A 10,317-nucleotide genomic window follows, 5' to 3' on the forward strand; every position below is an offset into this window, starting at 1 on the left:
TATATATTTATATATATTATATCTTCTTGCTGTTTATGAGCTACTTATTTACCGATTGCCATAACCTTTTTTGTATCAGGAACATCTATTGATGTGTTCCAAGGCTCAAATGGGCGTGCCCCGGGACACCGAGACTATGAGGAACATATGTACGTCAATACACAGAGCTTTGAAGGACTCAGTGTGGACAAAGAGCCCTATATGATCCCAGAGGATAGTCCAAAGAAAGATCTGTTTGACATGCGTAGGTGAACTTAAAGGATTGTGACTCATAACTGATAACAGTAAAACATGAAGGTTAAAATGAAAAGTTTTCTGTCTGGATTACCACGTTTAAATAGAACGTATAGTGCCTTTGTTATATATTTCTTTGTTTATCATGGCCAGGGCAAAAAAATGCTAACTCCAAAATTACTTAAAATGTTTCGATTAGGTAAATATGAAATGTTTATAAATAGTTTGTTTTCTTATTTGCAGTCTAAAGATGGAGCTTTGGGCTAATTTTTACATGTTGTGTAAGGCTTTTCAAGTCTATTATGTCAAGTCTATTATGTTAATAAAACCCAGCTGTTTACAGAGCTCAGTAGCTTAAGCTAAAATTTACACCCACATGCACACAGAGTCATATCAATGACCGCTCCCTCTTACTACCCCCTATCTCCACAGAAACCACTTAGCACTAAGTTTTATTATGAGAGATGGGTATACAGTCTGAGAGCATACAGCTTCTGCTCTCTTTTTATAAAGCCTATATAGTCATATAGCCATATCTTTATTGGAACAGGTACACAGTGAGCTAATCCAGGGCAAAGTGTTATTATGGGTGGTATTATGGGTGAAATGGGTAACTTGTTTAGTCATCATGTTGCCCTTGGTCACAAAGCAGTACTCACCCTTTCCATGCTCCGGTGCTGGACTCCATGTCCATCTCCAGTCTTGGTTGCTATTTCACTTCTGGGTTGAATGACATCAGCACCATTTAGCCCACATCCTGCAAACCCGGGACATCATGGCCACACCTACTTGGTGTGTGCCATCCATCTTCCCTTGTCTCACAGAAGAATTATACAGAGGGGGGTGCTCCAGTACCGGGGATATACCCAACCTAGAGTTGAACACATGCACATTTGTAACAGAGATTTATAACAGCAACAAATCTCTCTGCTTATTTCCTCTAACGATTTGTAGCTGCTATAAATTGCTGCTACAAAATCACTTTTGTGACATGGGCCTAAGGATAAAAACCCATTCTGTCATGAAAGCAATGAAGGGGTTTTCAGAAAGCAAATTGGAAACCTCTCTTGCCCTCAGCCCGTGGCTAGAAGTGGAGACCCCACTTTAAAGCCACCCTCTGTTTTTGGACATTTAGCACTTTGGTATAAATGACTTCGGTAGAGAACCACATAACTGCTATAACTAACTGATGACTGAATATCTTAGTCAATTGGTATTCAAATACATCACTATATTACACAGTGAGAGGAAAGCGTGTGAATTACCCAGATGCAAGGCTATATGGGATCCTTGGTATGTAACAGCTAATCTAATTTCTTTCCCAGTTTTTTATATTGCTCTGTGTGTATTTTTAACATAAACATATGTAGGCTATAGGTTAAATTGTCCCCTTTTACAAGACGGCAATAACTGTGTAGAAAAATACATCTGACTCATACAGTCATGGGAAAAAGAAAGTACACCCTCTTTGAACTCTAGGATTTTATGTATCAGGGCATAATAAAAATCATCTGGTCCTTAGCAGGTCTTAAAATCAGGTAAATACAACCTCAGATGAACAACAACACATGACATATTACACTGTGTCATTATTTATTAAAGTGACATTAAACCCTCAGATTTTTTAACATAAAACAATACTGTAATGTGTGCCTTACTGTAATCCATGGTTGTTTCCCTTCTCTTTGCTGCTCTTCCTTTTAAATCTGTATCTCTTCTCATGCTGGGCAGAACTTCTGTTTTGCAGCAGACTGCCTTGTCTCTGGAATGGATACATGGTGTCTGTGTGCAGGTTCACAACCTGAGTTAGGTAAATGCAACCTCAGATGAACAGCAAAACATGACATATTACACCATGTCATTATTTATTTTTCAATTTAATTAGAATGTATGTGTGAAGAACTAAGTACACCATATGATTAAGTATCTTATAGAACCATCTTTAGCAGAAACAACTTGAAGTAATTATTTTCTGTATGACTTAATCAGTCTCTCACATCATTGTGGAGAAATTGTGGCCTCACTCTTACAATGTTGCTTTAGTTCATTGAGGTTTGCAGACATTTGTTTATGCACAGCTCTCTTAACCTCCCTGGCGGTATTATGATTATTCAGGATTTTAGCATCCCAAAGCGGTACATTGTTTTTCATGGAAATGTATTGTTTTATATTGTAGGCCTGTAATACTTAGTAAATCTTAGGAATAACTCACCTAAATCTGTCCAAACAAAAGTCCATTAGACATCCCGGGTATGATAAAGTTTGAAACATGACATTAAAAAGTATAATATAATAAATTATAAATAAGTGAAAAACCCACAGTACACCCTTACTGCTCCCATAGGGATTAGGAGGCTAAAAGTGATAATTCTAAAAATATGAAAGGTCAAAGGATGTGTATCAAAACATTCAGATAGGGGGAAATTAAAAAAGGACAAAATGAAATGATGTATATGACCACTGTAACTGAGATGATGGCAGGTTTACGGCCTGCACCTAGAAAATTATTGCGCTGTGTGTTACTTTTGAAACAAACAGTAAGGAACAGACACCATCTATAGCCAAGTCTGATCTATATGCAGATGAGAAACTAGATAAGCAAATATCATAAAGCAGTGTGCTTTGTTAAGATGCAATTCTCTTTATTCATTATTTGCATTAGCCACATATCTCAGTGTATATATACCTAGGGAGTTGCTTAAGAAACACAAAAGAAGGAGGAAAAGCACAGGTACAGTTGTCAAAAGCTAACAATGGTTGCGATGCCTTTGTAAAATAAATGTAATTGTGAATGTAAAATCTACAACACAATATTGAACAAACGTTTAAGAATAAAAATGATTTTAGCAGTTTAAAATGTTTTGTCCAGTTCCTGTAACTTTGATGTTCTTTCTTTTGTGCATTTATGTAAATATATTAGTGCATGCACTATTTAACTGAACACAATGCAGGCATATCATAGAAACAACAAAACATGTACGTGTCCTTCCTAGAAAACGCTGATTCCTTTTCTTTTCTATTTGTTTTATGACAAAGAGCAGAACAACAAAACATCCCTAAATAAGGGTTACCGTACAAGAGCAGATATGGTGCATTGCAATTTAGTGCAAAATAAAAAAACTCAGTGAGGTTTGTACTGTATGTATAGGGTTATTTAAACACATTTAGTTGAGCATCTAGGCAGTTGACTAGGCAATTGACCAATTTTGCTTGGTTCTAGGGCCATTTGAAGATGCTTTGAAACTCCATGAATGCAGCCTCTCCATGTCCCAAAAGGTAGATCAGTGGCCAAGTCCACCAACAAGAAGAGCTCCTGTTGCACCTACAGAAGAGCAACTCAAGGGAGAGCCATGGTACCAGGGAAAAATGAGCAGAAGGGAAGCAGAGAAGCTTCTTCAAAAAGATGGTGACTTTCTAGTGAGGGACAGTATCACCAACCCAGGACAATATGTGTTAACTGGCATGCACAACGGACAGCCCAAACATCTGTTATTGGTGGATCCAGAGGGAGTGGTAAGAAAATTTATGAAGATTAGAACATATGTTGGAACTACTATTCCCAAAGTTTTAGGCTCTTTGTGAAATTAAATATTGATATGTTTATTGAGATATAATTCTTTTCAGTATAGGAAGACTTTAATGTGTCTAAAAATGACTATGAATCAAAAACCTTTTGGTTGGCTTTAATCCAAACGACTGATATTTGGATTGGTGGATGATGGTCATAGACTTTAATAAGTCTATCATTCTATGATGTCCAGACACTGATTGGTTGCTAGGGTATGTTAGTATATTAGAAAATTAACTATAGCCAAAGCAGCAGAAACCACTTTGTTGGTTTATACATTGGCACCTTAACAAATCCTTCTGATGGAAAGTTCCTGTATCATTTCCTAGACTGACACAATTCCACAGTCAAGACAAACCAACAACTTTGGCCAAAATGTTGTGACTTTAAAATATTAGTTTATTCAAAACTGATATTTTAGTGATATGATGGACACCATTGTGCAAAATCACCCATTAAGTTGTTATATCTCTTATGTTCTCCGCCCCTCATCTCCAGTTGTTTTTACACCAGTTATTTTCTTACTCAATTCTGTTGCATACAAAGGAACTGTGTCAGCCTCGTTAAGTGAAAAGTTCTTATTTTTAAAGTGGACCTTTACCACTTTCACTAAAAAAATCACATCAGCAAGCAGCTCTGCATGCTAATATGAAACCATCTTACATTCATTAGTTAAATAAACATATTTTCTTTTACTTACAATTACAGTTTTTTCACTTTCTGGTCCTCTTAGGCATCAGTAATGTAGCCCATGCCTAAGAGATGCATCCTGGGAAGGTCACATCACCTGGGAAATCTCATCTGTAAACTACAAAGATCTCAGGGAAAGGCATTTTCCTCCCTTACATGATATGCATGGTCACATGTCCTAGTCACATGGGTCAGAATTCCAGGAAGTAAGGGGAAATGTACTAATCTGCCCTTAGTAAAAATGGCCACTGCCAGAAGAGTGGGGAAAAGAAAAATATGTAAAGAAAAATATGAAAAGAAAAATATGTAAAGAAAAAAAAGCCGGCAATTATCTATATGTGTCTGTCTGTTGATTGTCATTACTAAATAGTTCTAAAGGTGCCTTTGTTGTCATTTTAAAGATATGAGTAAAGTTCCTCTTTAACCCCTTTGTGATGGGAGACGTACACTGTACGTCCCGCTACAAAGTGCTTAAATGACTGGCCACGTACACTGTACGTGACCAGTCATTTGCAGCTCTGCAAGTAACCGCTGAGAATCAGCGGTTCCCATTCATTAATGGAGGCCTCAGTATAGAGGCCTCCATTAATAAAAGATTTAACCTTTTCAGACACCCGATCCCTTCCAGGGATCGGGTGTCTAATAATAACCAAAAAATCATTAATAAATTTATCAAGCAGTAATAGTGAGATTAATTCACAGTGACTGCTTGATATAATTAAATAAAATAAAAATTTAAAAAATGTTTAGAAAAAGTGAAAAGTGTAAAACAAATAATAAAATAAAGTGTAAAAGAAAAAATAAAGTGTAAAAAAATAAAAAATCAATGTAACAAATAAAAATACATGTAACAAATAAAATTTATATTTTTAAATATATTTTTATACTATCATGTATATAAAAATTAACCCTTTACAATGAATATCTGCAGCAGAGCTGCAGATTAGTTTTTCACCCTAAGGGGTTAATTTTTTTTAACAACCTCATGACAGTGATGTTCAAAGTATGTCGCTGTCACTAAGTGTGACACTTAGTGACAGTGACATTGTATGTTAGGTGACCACTTTTAGCTTTCAGAGAAAAAAGATTAAAATGTTAGGTTTTAGTTTTAGGCCGAGAAGTACAGAAACATTTCTAAAATCCTAGGAATGTGAGTTTTTTTCCAAATAAAGGACAAATAAATGAATTTATTTATTGCATTTTTTTTTTTTAGCTGCGCTGGCTTTGTAAAAAATACTACAAATCAAAACTGGGGAAAAAGTGTTTTCTTTAAGTTTTTTTCCTTTTTTAATATTTTATTTGTCCTAAGCGAGGCATTAGACACACATGTGTGATATAAATATATAGCCCTATCTGTCCTCTAAAAAACAATATATAATATGTGTGGGTGCACTTTGTAAGAAAGTATATTACTGACATGGAAGAATCACACAGCAAAAATGTCAAAAGTGCTTCAGTCATCGACGAACCAAATCTAAAAACAACCTCGGTCATGAAGGGGTTAAGTGATATTTTTCTCAAGCATGGGAACAGTAACAACTACTCCAAACTCTGATGCTGAGCTCAGAACATTACAAGATGGAATCTAATTGGCTACTAAGGTTAACAACACTTAAAGTGTACATGTGCCAAGACTATGGACATAATATTGACATATTCTTAATTAGAAGTAAAAGAGCTTTGAAACAAGCCATCCCTGAACCCTCTAGCTGTTTGCTTGCTCACAACAAATACTCTAAAAACAGGTTTCATCTGGCTTCTAACGGCTTAGAAACACCTACAAATAGTCCACTGCTCCAATTCCCAGGCCACTTCAATCAGTAATCACCATGGGTGCAGGCAATATAGGCACGCCTCAGCCTCCAACATGTACATTCTTCTCAAAAGACAAGCCGCACTTCCATGGACCTTCATGAATTAAAACAACTTTATTCATTTAACGAATACATACTGTCAAATAACATCCCATGCATATAATACCTCTCACGTGTTTCACCGATCCGGCTTAGTCATAGAGGACGTAGTCCTCTTTTTAAGAAAATAGAAGGTAATTTATCTGCCCAACATTCATTTATGAATTAAAGGTGGACTGATCTATTAGATATATTCCTTATATACCAGTGTTAGTCCAAGCCCCTCAGTTTCAAGGAAAACCTCAAATAAACATTCTGTATCCATTCTTTTCTGAAGAAAAAAAGTAATCTGCTGTTTTTGTCAATGACACTTGGCAATACTGCTACCACAGATCGGAATAACAAGTGAGGCAACAATAAGACTTCTTCCTCATCTTTCCAACTTGTTCTGACAAGGGAGCTTCAATATCTGCCTAATTTTTTGTCATTTGTAGTGTAGTGCTATTGTATTGTAAATGTTTTTTTTCTTTACCATCTTTACTACACTGGTTACGGACAAGAAATGCATGCCATTCATTTTCTGGTTTTCGCAGGTACGGACCAAAGATGTGCTCTTTGAAAGTATCAGTCATTTAATTTCCTACCACCTACATAACCAACAGCCAATTGTGGCAGCTGAGAGCGAACTGCACTTGCGGCAGGTGATAGCACGGAGAACAACATCCTAGGTACGATATCATAGCAAAAAAACTAGAACAGCAGCAGTCATACTTGTGCTCCATTGAGATCTACGAGCCCCTCTGCCGCTGTGGTCTTTTGATTCATAGATCTTGTGAATAGATGTGTAAAAGAAAAATATGGGTGTCAAGTTCAAATGTGTACAGAAGCCTGAGGGGAGAAACACCCTATGATTTGGGTATGGGGGCGATGGTTTCAGGGTGTGGGCTGCCCTAAATATGGGTGTAACATGAAAAATGGTCAGAATGGTAAACTTTAATTAATCTATCTTTATCTATCTTTAATTAATCTACCTTTACAATGTCTCTCAAATTTGCTACTTCTACCCTAATTACATAGAAAGTGAGTTACTTTTAAACTATAAAAATCACAAACATTTAAATATCCAGTAAATAACTTGGACGCTGAGTGTTGGCGGTTGGCGTTGGCGAGGGCAGACAAAATAGCCCAAAAGGGTTTTAGAGTAAGCTCCATGATCCTTTGGATCCCAGTTGCCCCTGCAGTCAATGCAATTTCTATTGCCATGCTATTGACAATCGGGTAAAATTAACAATATACAGTATATACTCATGGGCATCCCTAGCTTTTATGCCACCTGAGGCAGCGGGGGGGACGACGACTCAGGTTTTTAAGAGCCGGGTGGGGAGATGTGTATGGCCCTTACACATCTCTCTGCCCGGCTCTTGGTAACCTGGAATGCTCTGGCTTGAAAGGGGGCGGCGGACACTGCAAACATTGTGCAGCAGAGCAAACTGCCTGCCACACCTCCTACGAGGGACAGCCCTTTATATACTAAAAAATTAATTGAACACCTTCCAAAAACAGGCTAACCAAAACATATAAAAAACTTCATCATAATCAGCTTTCTACTTAATTATGGAGGTCTTACATTTTGGTGTAGATGCAATGTGGAGAATTTATGAAAACTGGAGCAGACAAAATCTGAAGCAGATTTGCACTGCAACCAATCAGCTTCTCTCTCTCATTTTCAAATCTCACCTGGGCAAACTGAAGAGAGATGCTGATGGGTTGCCATGGGCGACTGCTCCAGATTTTGTATGCTACAGTTTCGATAAATTCCCCCAAATGTATTTTACCAGTTTGTTGTATGTTTTTCAGGGTCACCTACACATGGAGATGAACAATAATATGGATGGAAGCACACAGGAGCTTTCCCTAAAAGCGATCACAGATCGGCATAATTGCGACCCACTTATTACTCTTCTGCCTGAGACTACATGTAGTCGCTTCTGGATTATTCTACTTCTTTATTTTTCTTCCACCGGAGGGAGTAGCTGAGCACTCAGAGCTTACAAGAAGAAGAGGATCATTTCAAATATTAACACTGTTGCTGGTTGGTAGAATGAAAACCATCACTGTTAAAAACCTATGAAAGAAAAGGAGGGATACATTGTAGACCCCATCAAATGAAACAGTGTTACCTCTGTATAAAAATGTGCAATTAATTATGTTCTTTTTGAACAGTTAAAACAATCTGTTGCTGTCTCTTTTCATTTTAATGTACAATCTTAATCCTTTTCAACCCAATTTTCAGGTATCACTTTGTGTTTTTCACGCATGGCTGATATGTTCGCGGTATAATCTGTATTATAAACATTTCCTAGAAAAAAAAACTGCTTTGATTATTTTTTTGCATATACAATAGCTCAATTATTCACATATAGTATGTTAGGCTGGCCATTAGACAGAATGTTTTTTTTATGCCAAACTTGTTCAACAACTAGTATGTTTCTTATACTAAAACTATACCCTAACTGATAAATTGCCAAATACTTAATGATTGCATTTTCCAACAAGAAGGAAAATCGTTATCTTCAGATCATATCTATGTGTACAAACACACATAGAGTGGTGGGCAATAGAATTGCTGAGAAGTCTGTGTAAAATGTGCTACATTAATTGCACATATGATCAGCACGGTGGATGACTTTTGGGAAAAACTTTAAATTAGTGGTCATTTGCATTTTGGAACTCTCTCACTTACATCTCTTTTGTCTACTTGACTCTTCTTTTGATTGATTACAGAAATTGCCAATCTGTATTCATCTTTACAGCACACTGGTTAAAGCAGGGGTGTAACTAGAAATCCCAGGGCCCCATAGCAACATTTGATATGGGCCCCCCTGCCTAAACCATGACCCCCCCTTCCCCCACCCATTTTTGTCCACCCTGTGAGAATGAGGCCTAACACTTTACTTTAATAATAATTTGTAAGCCCACTTTCCCCAGGTTCACTGTTGTGGCAGTACTATTGTAAGTTATAATTAAACTGCCACACCCAAGAAGGACCACACAGAGCAATATAACCCACTTTCCCCTGTTTCTATGGTATGTCAGTGTAAATATAAATTATATAACACTGCCACACCATTACAAATCCCAGCAATACATTATACAGCAATACCAAATGGCAAAAGGCTATAGAGGACTACAAATCCCAGCAAAATATTATACAGCAATGTAGGATAATACGAAGCTACATACTCTGTGCTACTCCGGGGTGCTTGCCTGATTGTCTCCAGCAGAGGGTCTCGGTCGGGCTGTGGGGGGGTCTCAGGGGGGCTGTGCGGGGTCTCAGTGGTGCAGAAAACAGTGTTGGCTGGGGGTGCATTCCTGGAGGTGCCCTCTCCCCCACCAGCACTAATGAGGCCCTGCATGCTGCAGACAATGTTTGACAGCAATAACTAGGAAATTTAACCTGTCACAAGGTTGAGGATCTCAGTAATGTTCTTAAAATTCAGAAGCTGTAGGAGAGATTCCCATCTGGAGTCATTCTAAGAGCTAGTTCACACCACAAACAGTGCATTCCGGTCCGATTTGGTGCCGCAACATACTGGATTGCATCCTGGCCGACTCCCAGCATTCAGGGGCGGGAGGAGGCATGACGGTGCATTGAAGTCAATGGCACCGCAGCCACGCTCCCCCGGCCACAGTGCAATCGCCCGCACCCAAACACATTTTTTCTGACCACACCGAACGCACTGCAACGACTCCAACCGCTGTGAATGCGGGGAGCTGGCCGGGATGCAATCCAGTGCCTTCTGGCACCAAATCATGCCTGAAATATCGCTGAAGGTATTCTTAAAGCTGAAGGGCTTGAACGCCAGTTATACTTAAACATGAATCTTGCATTGCCCCACCCTGCATGGTTTAACTGCTTGTTTAGTTTAGAGGGTTATGATTGAGGTGTTACACCTACCTTACCTTGCCATA

The 10,317-nt window shown here is 38.1% G+C and overlaps 1 protein-coding gene across 1 annotated transcript in view; it reads left to right on the forward strand.

Annotated features, from left to right (window-relative positions):
• SHC2 (SHC adaptor protein 2) overlaps positions 1–8,444 on the forward strand; it is a 35,637-nt gene extending 27,193 nt beyond the window's left edge. Inside the window, exons 10-13 of the mRNA XM_018560570.1 lie at positions 80–244; positions 3,455–3,747; positions 6,939–7,073; positions 8,203–8,444. Coding sequence (XP_018416072.1) covers positions 80–244; positions 3,455–3,747; positions 6,939–7,073 — 593 coding nt within the window. The 3' untranslated portion in view covers positions 8,203–8,444. The remainder of the gene's footprint in view (positions 1–79; positions 245–3,454; positions 3,748–6,938; positions 7,074–8,202) is intronic.
• Positions 8,445–10,317: the final 1,873 nt, after the last annotated feature.

Source organism: Nanorana parkeri, unplaced genomic scaffold, assembly GCF_000935625.1.
Source record: "Nanorana parkeri isolate BGI_ZX_2015 unplaced genomic scaffold, ASM93562v1 scaffold466, whole genome shotgun sequence".
Lineage (NCBI taxonomy): Eukaryota > Metazoa > Chordata > Amphibia > Anura > Dicroglossidae > Nanorana > Nanorana parkeri.